General features: G+C 40.3%; 1 protein-coding gene across 2 annotated transcripts in view; it reads left to right on the top strand.

The window, feature by feature from the left end:
* osbpl11 (oxysterol binding protein-like 11) overlaps positions 1 to 20,411 on the top strand; it is a 132,349-nt gene that overhangs the window by 88,006 nt on the left and 23,932 nt on the right. For both annotated transcript variants that reach the window (XM_073047546.1, XM_073047545.1), the window contains 2 exons: positions 3,021 to 3,164; positions 12,404 to 12,893. In XM_073047546.1, coding sequence (XP_072903647.1) covers positions 3,021 to 3,164; positions 12,404 to 12,893 — 634 coding nt within the window. The remainder of the gene's footprint in view (positions 1 to 3,020; positions 3,165 to 12,403; positions 12,894 to 20,411) is intronic.

Here is a 20,411-nt window from a genome sequence, read left to right as displayed (position 1 = left end):
TTCAACTCCAACCACCCCTGCCACTCAAGACCACAAAGCAATCTAATTTTGATTTATTGCATTGTTCTTGTTTAATTTTATCATGTGAGTGATGATCATCATTACATACCATGTCATATGACATGGGTGATCATGGTCTTTCCATGACCATGATTGTTCATGGCAAATTTTTCTACAGAAGTAGTTTGCCATTGCTGCCTTCTGGGCAGTGTCTTTCAAGACAGGTCACCTCAGCCATTATCAATACTCTTCAGAGATTGCCTGGCGTCAGTTGTCGCATTACCAAGACTTGTGTTGTACAATAATCCATCACCTGCTCGCATAGCTTCATGTGATCCTGATCGGGGGGGTGGCTACACAGGTGTACACCTTGCTCAAGGGTGACCTGCAGGGAAGAAATGTCTTGCACCTTCTTTGGTAGAGATGTATCTCCATCCCACCACCCAAATAATAGACTTGCAAATTATTTACGTGTGTCTTATTTCTTTGATTGCTTCTAGTTGGGTGGCACAATTTGAATTTGGCACTTTTCTTCAAATACATGTCAGTGAAACACATGTTAAATGTTGCTGTCTATACATAAGGCAAAGTTCATATAGCTCCATTTCGTTACTTTCGCATCAGCTTTATCACTGCAGACCTTTTTGAGTTGTGCACTTTAAGTTGTTTAAGCTTGCCCTGAATTACGGAACAGATTGACCAATATTTCATCTTTCTGCTCATGATATATGAGCATGTGTAAAAATTAACAAGCTAAGAATTAGTTGTATGCTCGTACAAATTTAACTTCTTGTATATGAATTAATCTTCCATTATTTTCTATTTCAGATTTCTTGCCTCTGCATTTTTTTCTGCTTGTCAACATCCATTAAGGGTTGGAATATTATCTAACCCTGTACCTATTTATTTTCAACTTCATGTTACATTCCCTTGCCAATACTCCGCAGGATTTAGTGGCTACATTCCACAAAGCAATGTTTGCCTTTCAGCCTTGGTTACTTATTCGCTTCTAATATAATTAATTTATTTCAGATTTAATTTAACAAGAAGTCTAAGGATTTTTATTCCCAACATTCTACAATTTGATTTTATTGAACAGAATTTCAGGAGAAATAATTGAGAAGAACTATGAATTTATTTTAAAATTATGTGTCAGTTGTGAACCAGTTGGTGTAAGAACCTAAAAGTGAACACGTCAAGAAACTCAATTGTGGTTTGCGTAAGTTGCTCTTTTTCCCACCCAGGAGTGAAAATAGATACGTATGTGCCATCGCACAGTATGGAAATTGGTCCCTTCAGTTCACTGTGATGTGTTGGCCTTCAAATATCTTAGTACACCAATACTATTTTCAGGCATTTGACAATAGTCTTTCACGTGCTCACATAAATGCTGACCATTCAGTAAGAGTACTAGCCTTCACTCTCCCCTTGAAAGTATGTTTCAGTTTTTAAATGCTCTGAGTGTTTAAAACAAAAACTGCTACCCCCTGAATTAAATCCATAGCCACCAGGTGAACGCATATCTAATACGACAGGGGTTCCCTACCTTTTTTATACCATGGACCAATATCATGAAGCAAAGTGTCTGGGAATGCGGGTTGGGGAAACACTGTGCTAAGGAAAAAGTTCATAAATGTTAAGAAAGTTAGTTGTTGTGGAGCATTGTGGGATGTACTGAAGATGTGAACGATGCTGTTCAAATTCAGGATACATCCTTCGTGCTTTTCAATGTTCCTTAACTCGATGCACAAGCTACAAATGTACATCAGCTTCCTTATATTCAACGAATGGTTGCTGCACTGCAGTTGTTATATCTCAATTCTCCTTCAAGTTTCATCTTTCACTTTATTTTCATTAGTTATTTAGGTCAAATAGTTTAGATTCTTCTGCCAATACAAAGGGTGTTTTGAATAATTCTCTTGTCCATTTTACTTCACTATTTTCTGTGTGTGGTTACACTGGATTCAGGAATTGTAACCTTGGGGGGTTTTCATTGCTGTAGTACAATCGATTGGAAATCCCCCAGGTCAAAACTGGTCTCTGTTGAGCGAGCCAGTATCTGCCTAAATGTGCCAAGATTTTCACTTGAGTTCACTAACATCTTTAGTCTGGTAATGCAGATTTATGGATACCTATCACAGTACTGTACAAAAGTGTTAGGCACATATGTAGCTAGGATGCATAATACTTTTATATAGTACAGTATTTGTCTATTTGGAGTGGAAAGTGAGTTGTAAATCTGCGAGCAAAGGTCATAGGGAATGCTGCAGGAGGGGTGAGGGACAGGTGGCAGAGAAGCAGTGCCAAGGGTAGGCAGTGGCATCGATGCAGACACACCCAGCCCTGAGACACCAGGCAAATTCAATTTATTCCAAACAATTATCAATCATTACAGAATGTCTCTCTGACTTCCCGCTCCCTCCCCTCTCCCTTCCTCTTTTCCCAACCATAATTCCCCTCTCCCTGCCCCCTTCCCACTCTCAGTCCACAACAGAGGCCCATATCAGAATCAGGTCTATCGTCACGCACACATGTCATGATTTATTTTTTGTTGTTGTAGTATAGTACAGTGCAATACATAAAATTACTACAGTTCTGTGCACAAGTCTTAAGCATCCTAGCTATGTACATGTGCCTAAGACTTTTGCACAGTACTGTACATGGGAATGTATAGCAGCTTCTTTGGTGGATTATCGAACCCCACTCTGTAACTTTGTATAATTAAAGATGGCTAATGACATTATTTGTGTAAAGGCAAGTACCAGGTTTCAGATCAAGAGCAGTACAATGCAAAAACATATGCTGGTGATATTAAACCTGATTCTGATATTTGTATTTTTTTAAATATTTATGGTATTATATAGTCCCAGTTCCTAAGATCTGCAGTTCAGGATAGAGAAGCTGAAATACTAGTTCCTTTCATCACATGTTAATTCATACTTAACCTCGATGTTTAATTTAGAATCAACTAAAAAAAAATGTTCTGTGCCTCACTTTTATTAACATAATTTTGTCTATAGGAGCCTGAAGAAATAAACCCAGATGATGAAAGAGAAGATTCTATTGAGGATGAGGAGGAAGATGATCTGGAAGTGGTTGAAGAACAGCGTAGCGTGATACTACACCTGTTGTCTCAGCTGAAGCTTGGTATGGATTTGACACGAGTAAGTACATAGTATGTTATCGATCAGTGTGCTATGCATAACAACTACTAACATTTTAAGTGCTCAAGTTTTTTTGTGTGTATTTTGCTTTTAGCATGCCAGACTTATAAAATAGTCACAAGACATCAGATGTTTGAATCTGGAGCAAGCAGTACACTGCTGCAATAACTCCATGGCTCTAGCAACATCTGTAGACACAAAGGGATGGTTGATATTTTGGGGTCAAGATCCTGTAGAGGAAAGAGAGTAAATTTTATAGAAGTGAGAGGGAGGAGTGAAATTAAGGTGATGGGTGGAAGCAGATAAGGGAGGAATAGTTGCAGGTGGTACCAGCTGAAAGAGGGGAAGATGAACCTAAGGGGAAGAAATTCAGTGGATAATACAGAACTGTGCAAAAGTCTTAGGTACATGTATAGCTCGGGAGCCTAAGACTTTTGCACGATACCGTAGTAATTTTATGTATTGCACTGTGCTGCTGCCAAAAAAAAACCAAATTTTATGGCATGTGCGATTATAAACCTGATTTTGATATGGGTCTCCATTGTGGACTGAGTGTGGGAAGGGGGCAGGGAGAGGGGAAGCGTGTTTGGAAAAAGGGGAAGGGAGAGGGGAGGGAGCAGGAAGCTCCAGAGAGATCGATAAATCAATTGTTTGGAAACAAATGACCTTGTGTGGTGACTCAGGGCTGGGTAGGTCCACCCCCCCACCCCTGGCATCCTTCTGCCACCTGTCCCATAACCCTCTCTCCCCCCCCATATTTGGTGCTGACAAAGTGGCCCCTAATATGCCAGCAAGACAATGTGTAGGCTAGACAACCACTGCCGAGCACCAGCACCTTGACCTTTATGACCATCTTGAACTTAGTTGCATGTCATTTCAACCGCTCTTCCATTTAAACAATGACTTTGTCTGTCCTCTCCCTCTTCCACTCTCACTATGAGGCCAAACACAAACTAGAAGAAAAACACCTCCTGTGTTCCACTCGGGTAGCTTACAGTGTAATGGTGGGAACATTGGATTTTCTAGTTTTGGTAGCCTGCACCCCCTGTGGTCCCTTCCCAGTCTCACCAGTCCACCCAGGCCCTCTGTATGTCTTTAACACCACTTACCACTCTTCCTTCCTGAACCCCACCTCTCCTATACTGATCACCCAAACTCATTTTCTATCTGGATCCATCTGCCCATTACCCACAAACTTATTTACCTGTATTTCTTCTCCCTTGGCTGGCCTTCCCTATCCACTCACCAATTCCATACATGATTCTAGGCCCAGATAGAAAGATCAGAGCAATAGAAAAGTACAGCACAGAAACTGGCCCTTTGGCCCATCCAGTCTGTGCCAAAACTTTTAAATTGCCTAGTCCCATCGACCTGCACCAGGACCATAGTCCTCCTTAACCCTCCCATCCATGTACCTATCCAAGCTTCTCCTAAACATTGAAATCAAAATCACATCCACCACTTGTGCTGGTAGCTCATTACATATGCTCCTCACCCTCTGAGTGAAAAAGTTTCCCCTTGTGTTTCCCTTAAGCATTTCACCCTTAACCCATGACCTCTAGTTATAATCTCACCCAACCTTAGTGGAAAAAGCCTGCTTGCATTTACCCTTTTGATACCCCTCATTATTTGGATACCTCTATCAAATCTCCTCTCAATCTTCTACATTAAATACTCTCTTGACATGTAGATTTGTTTTCTAAACCAAAGGGCACTCAATATGAAGAAACTTTTACACAGCAGCAAAGGAAGAGAGCTTGTGTGAGTTGCTAAGTAATGGGTAGATGGGCCAAAGCTTAAAATGAATGTTGTAGGATGAAGGAAATACTGAGATAAAAGGCGTTCTATGGTTTTAAGTTCAGAATAGTGGTAGGTGATAAGATGTTCATTGCAACAGATTATAGATATGAAAATGCAAATTTACAGTTGTTTAATGTCATTTAAAGTGCACAAGTGTAAAGGGGAATGAAATAATTGTTACTCTAGATCTGATGCAGCACAAAAAATTGCAGTAAAATAAAAAACATAATAATAAAAATCTCTTCGGAGTTATCGGCACTATTGTATGTATTTAACATTATGCAATTGCCCATGTTGGTTAGTTTTTTTTTAAGTTTTCTTTTAGTTTTTGTTGGGGGGTTTTTTTTCTCTCTTTTTCGATTCTTTTACATTAATACTATGAGTTTGGGAGGCCTTATATATTGATTATTACGTATCTGATTGTCTATTTAAACTATTAATTATGTACTCTCAAACGTTTTGTATTCATATTTCACTAATGTTTTTCTTAAAATTAATAAAAAGATTTAAAAAGAAAGAAAAATCTCAATAAATATAAATGGTGGGGTGGGTTAGTGCATGAAGGTGTTGATCACTCTTACTGCTTGGGGAAAGTAACTGATTTTAAATCTGATGGCCCTGGCTTGGATGCTACGTAATCTCCTCCCTGATGGGAGTGGGACAGACAGTCCATGAAGTCCATGAGCAGGGTGGTTGGGAGCCTTCATGATGTTACTGACCCTTTTCCGGCACCTTTCTATATATATCTGTTCTTGATGGTGGGTAGACTGGTACCGTGATGACTCGGCAGTTTTGATTACTTGTTGTAAAGCCTTCCTATCTGCCACATTGCAGTTCCTGTGATGCAGCATGTTTGGGTGCTCTCTACTGCACATCAGCAGAATGAGGCAAGTATATTTCAGCTCCCTTCAGCCTCCTCAGAAAGTAGAGGCATTGGTGAGCTTTCCTGGTTTGCATGGAATGTGTTCTGGGACCATGAGAGTCTCTGTGAGATGTACACTCCCATGATTTTGAAACAGCTCAGTTTCCACTGCTGTTGATGAAGTTGATGACTATCTCCTTTATCTTGTTGACAATGAGGAAGAGATTATTTGCCTGACGCCAGGCTTCGCTTTTCCACCTCCTCTCTGTAGTTAGTATCATCGGTGAACTTGACAATGTGATTACAGTCGGCCCTCCTTATCCGCGGATTCCGCATGCGCAAATCCAACCAACCGTGAATTGCAAAAACCCAGAAGTGCTCTTTCAGCACTTGTTGTTCGAGCATATACAGACTTCTTTCTTGTCATTATTCCCTAAACAATGCAGTATAACAACCATTTTACATAGCATTTATATTGTATTAGGTATTATAAGTAATCTAGAGATGATTTAAAGTATGCGGGAGGATGTACGTGGGTTATCATGCATCGGAATCGGAAAAAAATTGGAAGTTCTCTTACTAAGTAAGTCGAAACAGGTACATCCGGTATTATTTAGCGTCAGTTAGTCAAACGTTTGTCTTAGTATATAGTATATATTTTATCTTTCTATGCACATAAAACACTTAAGAACTTATGTTTTGGCGCCGGGCTCGGGAACGGAAGGACTCGGGACAGATCGCTCCCTGGTGCGCTCTCCACCGTGCCAGTTTGATGTGGAGGATCAAAACCCCAAAACCTAATAATTAAACCACTGCGTTGCTTAATAATAATTGTAGCTTTCATCGGGGCAGAGCCTTTCTCACTTTATCCTTTAAAAATGTTCCGATCATTGACTGACCTAGCCTAACGTTTTTCCAATGACCGACAGTTTTTCACCTCTTTCCAATTGCTTTATTATTTCCACTTCATTTTCAATCACGATCGTGATTATTTTCGTGAACAGAAACACTGCGCATTCAGAGCTCTGGCGCTGGGTCCTAATGTCCACCGCTTTGAGACAGGTTGAATAAGGGACTTGAGCATCCACAAATTTTGGTATCCGCAAGGGGTCCCAGAACCAATCTGCCGCGGATAAGGAGGGCCGACTGTACTCTGGTGTTCGATCATGCAGTCATGTGTGAGCAATGGGCTCAGCACACAGCCTGGTAGTGGGGGTGCAGGTATGTTGAGGATAATAGTGGGGGAGGATCTTGATTATCATAGGTCTGTTGGTTAAGAAGTCCACCCAGTCAAATCTGCTGTATTTGATAGTTCAAATTGAATAAAAATTGACTAGAGTACTGAACGAGGAGAGTGGAAGGAGAAAAAAGTATTGATTGGGTTTGAGTGATTGCTAATCAGGCACACCTTTCTTCTGTTTGAGGAGAAAAGCATGTGTGATAAACAACATTCCATTCTTGAGATCTAAGAATTGTGGGTGTGAAAAAGTACATAAACTAGCTGAATTTAAGATGTTAATTCATCTGTTATGTTCATAATTAAGCTGAATATGTGAATAAAAGTAAACAGGTTTGGTAATGATAAACCTTTTAATTGAAACTGAAATTTTCACTTTCTTTTCAATTGGGCTCAGACAACTAGACTTTCAAGTTCAGAAAGCTGTTGATTGTATTGGTTTTATTACTTACCTCAAACAAATAGTATTCTGTTCACTCACACAGAAAAAGCAATACCTTTAATCTTAAATTCACACAAGTAGGGAAATTAATTGTGTTCATTGTGCCAAGTAATTCAGAATGAAACCTGTATCTTGGGGATTTAGATGTAAATAAGTGCAAGTTGCTGTTGGCCAACTTTGAGAGGGGAAATCTATAAAGGTACAGCATAGAAACAGACCCTTGGGCTCATCGTGTCTGTCACCACAATGCCAGTCTAACTAATCCCATCTCCTTGCACCTAGTCTGTATCCCTAAATTTACTGCCTGTTCTTAAATCTTCTGAAATGTTGGCATGACAGCAGCTATATTTCATTAGGAGCTTGAGGAGATCTGTTATGTCACCAAAGACACTCTCAAGTTTCTAGAGATGTACCAAGGAGAGCATTCTAACTCGCTACACCATTGTCTGGTATGGGGGTGGGGGGCACTGCACTGGATCAAAATAAGCGGCAGAGAGTCGTAAACTTAGCTCTGTCATGGGCACTAGCCTCCGTAGTATCGTACATCTTTGAGGAGCGATGCTTCAGGAAGGTGGCATACGTCATTTAAGGATCCCCGTTACCCAAGTCTTGTCTTGTTCTCATTTCTGCCATCAGTAATGAAAGCATACACTCAATGATTCACTTACAGACCATCTACTGTAATTCACCTTTTTTCTATTATGTATTACAATGTACTACTGCTGCAAAGCCGACAAATTTCACAACAAAAACTGGTGATATTTGACCTGATTCTCATTCTAACATCTGTTCTTACCGTTCTCCCTCGCAGTGTGTCCAGGCACTCACTTCTCCCTGTGTACAAAAAAATAGCTTCTTCTCCTTTAAACTTTTCCCTTCTCACCTTAATCCAAAGTTCTCTAGAATATGATACTTCCACCCTAGGGAAAAAACTATCTACTCTACCTACGTCACTCATAATCTTATATACTTTTGTCAGGTTGCCTGTCTATCTCAGCTTTCCAGAGAAAACAATACAAGTATGTCCAACTACTCCTTATAGTTAATTCTTTCCAATCTAGCAGTGTAGGAAACATCCTGGTGAAATACTTCTGCAGCCTCTGGAGATGGTATCCCCACAATAGAGAACATCTTCAAAAGGTGATCCCTCAAGAATGTGACATCCATCATTAAGGACCTTGTCAATCTAGACATGCCTTTTTACTACTGCCATCAGGGAGAAGGTACAGGAGTGTGAGGATGCACGTTTTAGGAGCTGCTTATTCTCTGCCTTGAGATTTCTGAATAGTACATGAACACTACCTCACTATTTGTCTTTTACACTACTTATTATTTTATTATTGTAGTTTATAATAATATTTTGTCTTGTACACAGTAGCCATAAAGCAATATATTTCACAATGTACACTATGTCAGTGATAATAAGCCTGAATCTGATTCCTTCCTGTAGCATGGCAACCAGATCTGTGCACAATACTCCAAACTTGATGGTTTGGAGTGACCATACATTTATAATGCTACTATATAATATCTCAACTATACTCTCATTCTACTGATTAAAGCAGGCATGCTGTACGCCTTTTACCATCCTTATCCACTTGTGTTGCCTCTCTGGATGGTGAGGTGGAGATGTGTCTCTGCTGAAGGAGGTGTAAGGCGCTCCTTCCATCCACAAGACTGCAGGTCACCTTTGAGCAAGGTATAGCACCTGTTTAGCCCCTCACCCCACCCAAATCAGGGTGGAGTGAAGCCTTAGAAGAGGTGATGGGCTGTATGAGCAGCTGGTGCATATCACGTCCTAGTTATGTGACGACTGACAGACAATCTCTGAAGAGCATTGATAATGACTGGGGTCACCCGTCTTGTAAAGACACTGCCCAGAAGAAGACAATGGCAAGTCATTTCTGCAGAAAAAATGTACGAGCTGTCATGGTCATGGAAAGACCATGATCACCCATGTCATATGCATGCCATATAATGATGATGATAACACACACAAAATGCTGGTGGAACACAGCAGGCCAGGCAGCATCTATAGGGAGAAGCACTGTCGACGTTTCGGGCCGAGACCCTTTGTCAGGACTAACTGAAAGGAGAGATAGTAAGAGATTTGAAAGTAGGAGGGGGAGGTGGAAATGTGAAATGATAGAAGACCGGAGGGGGTGGGATGAAGCTAAGAGCTGGAAAGGTGATTGGCAAAAGTGATACAGAGCTGGAGAAGGGAAAGGATCATGGGACGGGAGGCCTAGGGAGAAAGAAAGAAGGGGAGTGGAGCACCAGAGAGAGATGGAGAACAGGCAGAGTGATGGGCAGAGAGAGCGAGAAAAAAACAAACAACTAAATATGTCAAGGATGGGGTAAGAAGGGAAGGAGGGGCATTAACGGAAGTTAGAGAAGTCAATGTTCATGCCATTAGGTTGGAGGCTACCCAGCCGGTATATAAGCCGGTTCCTCCAACCTGAGTGTGGCTTCATCTTGACAGTAGAGGAGGCCGTGGATAGACATATCAGAATGGGAATGGAACGTGGAATTAAAATGTGTGGCCACTGGGAGATCCTGCTTTCTCTGGCGGACTGAGCGTAGGTGTTCAGCGAAACGGTCTCCCAGTCTGCGTCGGGTCTCACCAATATATAAAAGGCCACACCGGGAGCACCGGACGCAGTATACCACACCAGCCGACTCACAGGTGAAGTGTCGCCTCACCTGGAAGGACTGTCTGGGGCCCTGAATGGTGGTGAGGGAGGAAGTGTAAGGGCAGGTGTAGCACTTGTTCTGCTTACAAAGATAAGTGCCAGGAGGGAGATCGGTGGGAAGGGTTGGTGGGAATGATGATGATCCCTCTTTCAGAAAACTATGCAGTGCATCCCACAATCCCTCCGTACATCAGTGCACCTGCCATTTGCACCCTCCTCTTGCATTTGGTCTCGAAAATGCAACCCCTCACACTTGTCTAGATTAAATTCCATCCACTATTTCTCTGCCCAAATTTCCATCTGATCAATATCTCACTGTATCCTTGACAACCTTCCTCATTATTCGTAAGTCCATCAATTATTTATGTATTGAGAACTTTTGGGTCCATCAATGAATTGATTTGAGATAGAAATGGGATGTAAGTTACAAACAAATTACTTTTAAATAAAATGCGTAATACTAAACTTGGATTATTTAAAAGGGACAAAAGTGGGCACATACAATAAATATTTTGAAATGTTAATATTTCTGATATTTGTTATAATTGTAAGCTAAATTAGTATATCCGACAAAGGGGAAAAACTGTTTTCAGAATTATTTAACACTTCTGTTGTTCCATACAGATATGGAATGTATTCCTAGGTGCCAAAATTATTATGTATTAAATATCTGAGACCACTATTAACTTATAGTGATGTCTGAAAAGTAAATACAGTACTGTGCAAAAGTCTTTGGTATCCTAGCTATATATATGTGCCTTAGACTTTTGCACAGAACTGTAAATAGGTTACGTAAAATTCCGGTCAATTTTAAGCTGATGTCATGGGTGCAGCATATTTCCTTCAGCAGGTTTGTCTATAAAGATGCATTTTAAGTACATTTTTAACAAAAAGGGGAGATGTTTCTTTTGAATATCACTTAAAGAGTAGATAAATTAAAATTCAGGCCCATGAGGGAAATGCAGAGGATGACTTGGTTAGCTGCTTGTTACTAGGAGACGACACATGATGATTGTGGGAGCCACGTATTCATTTGCTGTCTGTCTGTATTGTGTTGCAAGTTTATAATGGGTAATTTGTCACGTTTGCTGGGGAGTGGTAGAAGCAAAGAGTTTAATTACGTATTCATATTTTGTCAGGTTTATTTTTAGTTTTGGGTGGAGCCAATGAATGGGCCATGGGTGATACATTTTGTTGACTGCTAAATACTCTTAAATATCTCTAAGAACACTTTGTTAACGTTTAAATAGGCTAAGACTGTTTATTTCATGATATTGCTAGTTTTAATTTCATTAGTTTTTATCATTACATGATAGTTCATTTTGCTGGTTTATCAATAAAGCTTTGAACGTACTTTCTTTGATTTTATAACTTTGTTGTAGATACTGCATCATACAGGGTCAACTCCCCCTTTGTTTTTAATCTCTACAATAATGATGAACATATTAGCCAACTAAATTGGTTTAATTTTTATATTTTTAGAGATAAAATGCAGAACAGAATAGGCCCTTCCAGTCCAACAAACCACTCTGCTCAGCAACCCACCTATTTAGCCCTAGTCTAATCACGGGACAATTCACCTATTAACCAGTATATCTTTGGACTGTAGGAGGAAACCGAGGCAGTCATGGAGGAATATACAAACTCCTTACAGATAGTGCCAGAATTGAACTCTGAACTCTTCTCCGAGCTGTGATAGCATTGAGCCAACTGCTATGCTACCACTTTATGAAGAGCAATACTATGAAACTTGATGAAGTTAGTAAAGGAGCTTGAGTGAAATGTCAAGATGAACCAATTGACTTACCTAATCTAGAACTGTGTTGGCGCGTGGCCTAGTGGGTAAGGCATCGGTCTAGTGATCTGAGGCAGTGTGTTGTGTCCTTGAGCAAGGCATTTAACAACACATTGCTCTGTGACGACACCGTTGCCAAGCTGCTTGGGGCCTAGTGCCCTTCCCTTGGACAACATTGGTGGTGTGGAGAGGGGAAAGCTTGCAGCTTGGGCAACTGCTGATCTCCCATACAACCCTGCCCAGGCCTGCGTCCTGGAAACCTTCCAAGGCGCAAATCCATGGTCTCACGAGACTAACGGATGCCTATATTTCTATATAAATCTAGAACTATCTTGTGTCATTATTTGCTGGATATCATCTGGTTAAAACTTAACATAATTTAACAATTTTTTTTTCTGTTTCCACTGTAGGTGGTCCTTCCAACCTTTATACTGGAGAAACGTTCACTACTGGAGATGTATGCGGATTTTATGTCCCATCCAGACCTCTTCATTGCTATCGCAGATGGTGCTACTCCTGAAGAGAGGATGATCCGTTTTGTTGAGTATTACCTCACCTCATTCCATGAAGGCCGCAAAGGAGCCGTAGCTAAGAAACCGTACAATCCAATTATTGGTGAAACATTTCACTGCTCATGGAATGTACCAAAAACCGCCAGCAGTATATCATGTAATACCTCATCACAGAGTTGTCTGCTGAAATCAGAGTGCTCTGACGGCTTGGAGGGAAGAGGCCAGTCAGACTATCTTTTAAGATTTGTGTCAGAGCAGGTGTCTCATCATCCACCTGTTTCAGGATTTTATGTAGAGTGTGAAGAGAAAAACATATGTGCAAACACTCACGTATGGACAAAAAGCAAGTTCATGGGCATGTCTATTGGAGTCGTAATGATTGGGGAAGGTAAGATGCAGTTGTTTTTGTCTCAAAGTGAGAAATATGAGCAAAGTATCTTCTGTTAAATTGGGGACAATATTATGAAACAGCAATATTATAGTAACTAAGTTATGACAAATGGGAGTTGAATTCTTTCTCAAATGTCATGGGTGCTATTAAACTGATGCTAATACAATAGTTGCAAGCTATATATGTGTCTTGTAGCATTTGATTGGAACCTAGAAATAGCTTAATATGACTGGACCCTAAATCACGATAAAGTATGCATTTAGTGCTTTAATGAGTGTTGTATGATTATTGAGTCCTATGATTTATTCAAAAGTTCCTAGGGAAAAATATAAGTGTCCATGATCCTTTCAATAACTTTTACTCTGTCAGGTGTCGTGGAAAGACTCCTAAATACATTGTTAAAAGATTTAACAGAATTGTTTATAAGGAGAATGACAGGATATAGTCTATAAACTGCTTTCTATAATTGTTTTACTAAGTGTCCTTGATCTGATCTAAGGTTAGATGCGTCTACATACATTTTCTGTGAACAGATGATGACATTGATGAAAAGGGTTAAAGAGGTAAAAAGAAATGTTTCATTGAAGTGCTCTCGATAATCTGTTGGTCTCCAGCTGAAAGAATTTGGTTTCTTAATTTTGTACCCATAGAGGGAAAGTATTAAAGTTATATCTGCATTGAAATATTACTTCACAAAGGTTTTAATCTTAAGTCTGTGTGGGGGGGGAAAATATGGCAGGTTTCAGCTTGTACACATGTTACCCAAGTAGACGGTTTACAATTGAGTTCTCAAGTAGCAATGAAGTAAAATTAGTTTTTCCTTTTTTTGTAATTCAGCTTTACCATCGGAGGAAGTAAGTCATTGAGTACCATTTAAATCACTGGTACTTGAAAAGTTGTCACGTTTAAATGGAAATGCATCCTGCACCAGAAAGTTATTGGTCTTTTATCATGTATTGCATAACATTTAAACACTGGGGGGAGGGGAATGTTCTTGCCCTTGGTGAAACTTTAATAGGGAGCTCTGACAACATTTTCAACTACCACTGCTCTGAGTCCAGGGCAGAGTCCATCACTGAGCCTGGGCCAAAACTTCATCATGTGCCCCTCAGCTTTACTCCTGCTATGTACAGCAGAGCCCTGTTTATTTGATTAGGGTTCTTGAATAAGTAAACAATGGGGATTTTTTCTTTAGAAAATTTAAAATAATTATTAATTGAATGTATTTTTAAAATAATTGTGTGCATTTATTTTATCTTTGTTTAAATGTCTCTGATTCTCAAAAATATTTGAAAAAGTTGAGAAGGCATTTGACAGTACATGTCAAAAATCCATCATAATGGTTTGAAAATGGGGCTCGAGATCCACTGCCTGAGCCCTAGTGGATGCAGACAGATCGCCCCACCTTGATCTCCTTTATCCGGGTGGCTGCCAGAGGTTAGTGTGTAGGCAGTGCTCGTGAGACTAAAGCAGGGGTTCCCAACCTGGGGTCCATGGACCCCATGCTAAATGGTATTAGTCAATGGCAGAAAAAAGGTTGGGAACTCCTGAGCTAATGCTAGGTTAATGTTTAATAATGGACAGCAAAAACACCTCATTCTGCGGCTCAAATTGCTTGATTAGCTTGTTGTATTGGATTAATTTATTGATTGCATCTAAAACCAGTTGCATTTATGTTATTTTTAAAATAATCAGACATTTAAGTCATTTGGCCCTCTTGGAAATATTTTGGAGCTGAGTCATTATCTTAATTCCAATTTAAAAGAAATGTCATGATTTACATACTATTATTTTGCTTCAGTTGTTTGAGCTCTGCATTTTCAAGCTTATTAGACTCACACTTTTCATTTTCACATCCTTCATTCCAGCATTCTCCAAATATTGTATGATCAGCCAAGTTATCATGGAGAAAAATCAGTTAGGACCAAGTTCCCAGGACTTAATAGTATTCATAGATTATTCTTGTGACTATACTGAAAAAGAAATGACCTGGCCTCAAGATACAGTAAAGTTTTGTTAAATACAGTTAGCAAAATTATTCTTATCCCAAGAAATTCTGCAGATGCTGGAAATGCAGAGCAACACTCATGCAGTGCTGGAGGAACCTGGCAGGTCAGGCAGCATCTGTGGAAATGAATAAACAGTCAACATTTCGTTTGCAGCCCCTTCTTCCTATCATTGCTGCATTCAGAGCTTTCATATGCATTTTCTTGACAAAGCAAGTCAAGATAAAGCAAGCAAAGCAAGTCTTATATAATCTGCCACGTGTAATCTTTCTGAGGAATTCATGATTTTTGACTTTATTTCTAGTTTTTTTTGTAAAGAAACTGAAGCTTGCCTTTGATGTTCAGTGTTCCAAATTGTTTTTTTGATGGTCCTTGCTATCTGGAGCTGTGTTTGTACTGTAAAAAGCTCTGGCGGTACAAAAAGGCCTCCCTGCAGAATATCCTCCAAGAGAGCAAATCTAGGTACTGACTTGAGTCGTAATGATTCATTAGTTCAGCTGAATGAATACTTCGAAGCTGCACTTTGGGAGGATCAACCAGGGTAGGTCTTACACAGTGAGTGGTGGGGTACTGAGGAGTGTGATAGAACAGAGGCATCTGGAAATATAGATCCTAGTTCCTTGAAACTGGCATAGATGGGGTCATAAAAAAGAGCTTTTAGCAATAGGACTTCATAAATCAAAGTAGTGAGTACAGGAATTGGGCTGTTATGTTGAAGTTGTATAAGATGTTGGTGAGGCCCAGTTTGGTGTATTGCATCCAGTTTTGGTTACCTACCTACAGGGACGAATTAAATTAGATTGAGTGATTGCAGAGAAAATTTACAAGGATGTTGCCAGAACTTGAGGACCAGAATTATAGGGAAAGTTTGAATAGGTTAGGACTTTATTCCCTAGGACATAGGAGATTTGATGGAGTTATACAAAATTGAAGAGCATAGGTAAGTTAAATGCAAGTAGACTTTTTCCACTGAGGTTGGGTGAGACTGCAACTAGAGATCATGAGTTATGGGTGAAAGGAGCATGAGGGAGAGTTTCTTCACTTGCTGGTGAGTGTGTGGAATGAGCTGCCAGTGCAAGTGATGGATGTGGGTTTGATTTCAAGATTTACAAAAATTTTGGATAGTACATGGATAGGAGAGTTATGGAGGACAATGGTTTGGGTGCAGTTCAATGGGACTAGTCAAATTAATGAATCGGCACAGGGTATGGACTGACGTGCTGTTTCTGTGCTGTAGCATTCTATGACCCTAACTGTGTGAATGCTGTCACCTGTACATATTAATTCAGTGTTGTGTGACTGAAATTATTTAATGCATTTGACACTTAAATAGTGGTCACACCCCCCACGTTAGCAAAAATACTTGTTTGCAATTGTTTCCAGGACTGATGCCAGCATGACATCTTACTAAATTTGTTACTGAGATTCTTTCAGCATTTTTCCTCATAATTCCAATCCCAAGGCATCATTATTGAGATAATTATGCCCTGTAGCCCGATTATTGGAGCTCGAGAACATTCCTGGGACTAATGAAATTCTTTCAAATTCTACAGAGACATTTTTCCCCTATTCATCTTGTAGACTAAAGAAAGTAAGACCAAAGCTGACGTGAGCAAAAACAACTTGAAAGTTATGAAGGATGACAAACTACTATTGGTAACAGACCCACTGATACGGTTACTTCACCTGAAATCATTGGTTGCCTTGCCTATAGTCATTTTTCTAATGGTGTCCATCTGATTGAGCTCATGTAGGTTATTTCAACTAGATTGTTTATATTTGACTGTCTGGATTTGGAATTGTGATGTCTTTCTTATTATCCCTAATTTATTGACATTTACAGTTATACATCTTTAAAGCTGTGCCTGATTGAGAGCCTGATGTGGATTGAGAATCTAGCTGTGTGTCAATTTTAGGCTTAATGAAGTCTTGGAGTACATTTCAGAGATATGTGTGACCTTTTCTGAATTGTGAATCAGGAGTTAAACAATTTCTTGTGTCAAAATCCTTCAAGAGTGCGCAATCAAAAAATCTAATTGTTGGAGGGATACTGGGGGACTGAGGCTAGGAGGGATAATGCAGGGCTGAGGTCAGGAGGGAGACTGGGGGGCTGAGGTCAGGAGGGAGACTGGGGGGCTGAGGTCGGGAGGGAGACTGGGGGGCTGAGGTCGGGAGGGAGACTGTGGGGGTCTGAGGGCAGGAGGGAGACTGGGGGTCTGAGGGCAGGAGGGAGACTGTAGGAGGGGGGTCTGAGCGCAGGAGGGAAACTGGGGGGGGCTGAGGGCAGGAGGGAGATGAGAAGAAAACTATCCTGAAGTGAGACTGACAGCTTGACAAATCAGCTTGACAAGAGCCTGAAGTAGTGGCTTTTATGACTGTGAATCTCTCTGGTGTTTCTTGTGACAGTTCTGTTTAAGTCTTTGTGGTATGTAATTGGTAGGGTAACCATTTAGATATGAGAATGAGCACATGGATGTGAAGTTATGATTTTTTTTTAAACTTTGGCTGACTTGAAATATCATAAACACCTGCAGAATGCAATCAGGTTAAGATAGGTATATCTATTAAGCTATATTTGTGGAATACTGTTTTCACATTTCTGAAGCAGACATGGACACAGCTGATGGCTCTTAGTGTATCATTAAGTCTTACACTTAATTTTTCATAAAATTCTTTATGCATGGTATAAAACCTCTGCTTAAAAAATATAGTGCATTAAATTATTTAATTATTTATGGTTTTATATTGCTATATTTCTTCACTATTCTTGGTTGGTGCGGCTATAATGAAACCCAATTTCCCCTCGGGATCAATAAAGTATGTCTGTCTGTCTGTCTGTATTACAGCAATAGGGACAGTATGTAACAGACAGACAGTATGTCTGTATAACTGCCCCCACACAGCATCTGAGGTTGCAATAAGAATCTGTTCTATTCTAATGGTTGCTTTCATGTGAACTTACATGTATAGTTAAATATTTAACTGCTAAACGGGCTTAGAATTTTGACCTTGGTAGAACTAGATCAGTTTGTGGCACCGGCTTTTTGTTTCAAATGGAATTTTATCCAAGCAAAAATTAACTAGATAATCTACTAAATTGTATTTATCCTGTAACCACTGGACAGAAAACATTCTTGTGAAACAAATTGCAAATCTCTGCCCTATCTTGGAGATGGAACTTCATTTTCTATCTCCCTCAACATCCCCTCTGTGCCTCCACCACAACTCTCCATTCTATCTGCAAACACTAAATACTCCTTGTTTGTATAATCACGGCCCCTTCTAACATTACTGCCACCGCCACCTATTCGATCTTTGCCCATTTCCGACCTCCTCCCAAGTTGAAGATTAAGAAATAAAAACCCTGTGCTAAACTCTGAGTTAATTATATATTAGATTTTGAACGTCACTTTTAGTAGCTTCAGCTGCAGTGCAAGTTTTTAAAAAAATTATTTTACCAAATGGGTTGTATTTGGCATTGAGTAAGATCTTTTCACTTGAAAGACCCATATAATGAAAATTTGTTATACATATTTAGGCTGAACTTAAAAGTTCTGCTCAAAAAGAATATAATATGATGGGTGTTATAAAGTGTGTCCGTGAAATAATCTTGCATTCTCTATAGTTTCTTCCACACATCATAGATCTGCTACCAATGCAAATCATCCAATTAAGATTCATGGGTGCAGCTAGATGTTTGTGTTTACCAATTCTTTGTTCTTGTCCCTCTGACTAAATGGTATGTTAGCTTTCACTGCAAGCAGATTTGAATAGAGGAGCAGAAGTACCTTGCTACAGTTGTAGAGGGTTCTGGTGAAACCCCATCTAGTTTTCTGTGAGGAAGAATGTTCTTCCCATGTAGGGAATTTTAGCAAAGCAACACATCCAAAATGCTGGAGGAACTCAGCAGTTCAGGCAGCATCTATGCAAAAGAGTAAACAGACTATATTTTGGGCTGAGACCCTTCCTCAGAAGGAAGGGGAAGAAGCCTGAATAAAGAGGTGGGGAAGTGGAAGGAGACTAGCTCAAAAATTACTTTCGCGTGGCCAAACATTTTAATTCCCATTCCTGTTCTGACATGTCAATCCATGGCCTGCTCTTGTGCCAAGATGAAGCCACCCTCAGGGTAGAGGAGCAACATCTTATATTCTGTCTGGGTCCCCTCGAACCTAATGGCATGAATATCAATTCCTCCTTCTGGTGAATGAAGTTCACCCCTCCCCCCATTCCCCAATCTGACCTTTTACTTCCCCCTATGTCCCCTCCTCCTTCCTTTTCTCCTATTGTTCACTCCTCGTACTAGATTCCTTCTTCTCCAGTCCTTGACCTTTCCCGCTCACCTCTCTTTGCCTATTACCTTCCAGCTAGCCTCTTTCCCCTCCTCCCACTTTTTAATTCAGAAATCTTCCCCCTTCCTTCTCAATCCTATGGAAGGATCTCGGCCCAAAATGCCAACTATCTATTCATTTCTGTAGATGCTGCCTGAACCCTCACAAGGCGGAAGGTCCAGATGGAGTACCCGGTGAGGCTCTGAAAATCTGTGCCAACCAACTAGTGGGAATATTCAAGGACATTTTCAACCTCTGGCTGCTACAGGCAGAAGTTCCCACTTGCTTCAAAAGGCAACAGTTATACTAGTGGCTGAGAAGAATAATGCAAGCTGCCTTAATGACTATCACCCAGAGGCACTCACATCTATAGCGATGAAATGCTTTGAGAGGTTGGTCATGACTAGACTGAACTCATGCCTCAGCAATGATCTGGACCCATTGCAATTTGTCTATCGCCACAATAGGTCAACGGCAGATGCAATCTCAATGGCTCTCCACACAACTTTAGACCACCTGGACAACACAAACACCTGTGTCAGGATGCAGTTCATCGACTATAGCTGAGCATTTAATATCATCATTCCCACAATGCTGATTGAGAAGTTGCAGAACCTGGGCATCTGTACTTCCCTCTGCAATTGACTTCCTAACTGGATGACCACAATCTGTGCGGATTGGTGATAACATATCCTCTTCGCTGATTATCAACACTGGCTCACCCCAGGGGTGAGCCCAGTGTTCTACTGTCTATATACTCATGACTGTGTGGCTAGGTATAGCTCAAATATCTATAAATTTGCTGACGTTACAACCATTGTTGTAGAATCTCAGGTGGTGACGAGAGGGCATTACCGAGTGAGATATGCCAACTAGTGCAATGGTGCTACAGTAACAACATGGCACTCAATGTCAGTAAGACAAAAGATCAGATTGTGGACTTCAGGAAGGGTAAGACGAAAGAAGACATACCAATCCTCATAGAGGGATCAGAAGTGGAGGGAGTGAGCAGCTTCAAGTTCCTGGTTGTCAAGATTTCTGAAGGTCTAGCCTGGTTCCCAACATACTGATGTAATCATAAAAAAAGGCAAGACAGTGGCTATACTTTATTAGGAGTTTGAAGAGATTTGGCATGTCAACAAATGTGCTCAAAAACTTATATAGTTGTTCCCCCCCCAACT

Source organism: Hemitrygon akajei, chromosome 5 (assembly GCF_048418815.1).
Source record: "Hemitrygon akajei chromosome 5, sHemAka1.3, whole genome shotgun sequence".
Lineage (NCBI taxonomy): Eukaryota > Metazoa > Chordata > Chondrichthyes > Myliobatiformes > Dasyatidae > Hemitrygon > Hemitrygon akajei.
The sequence above is the reverse complement of the archived record's forward strand: the minus strand, read 5'-3'. Positions and strand labels throughout refer to the sequence as shown.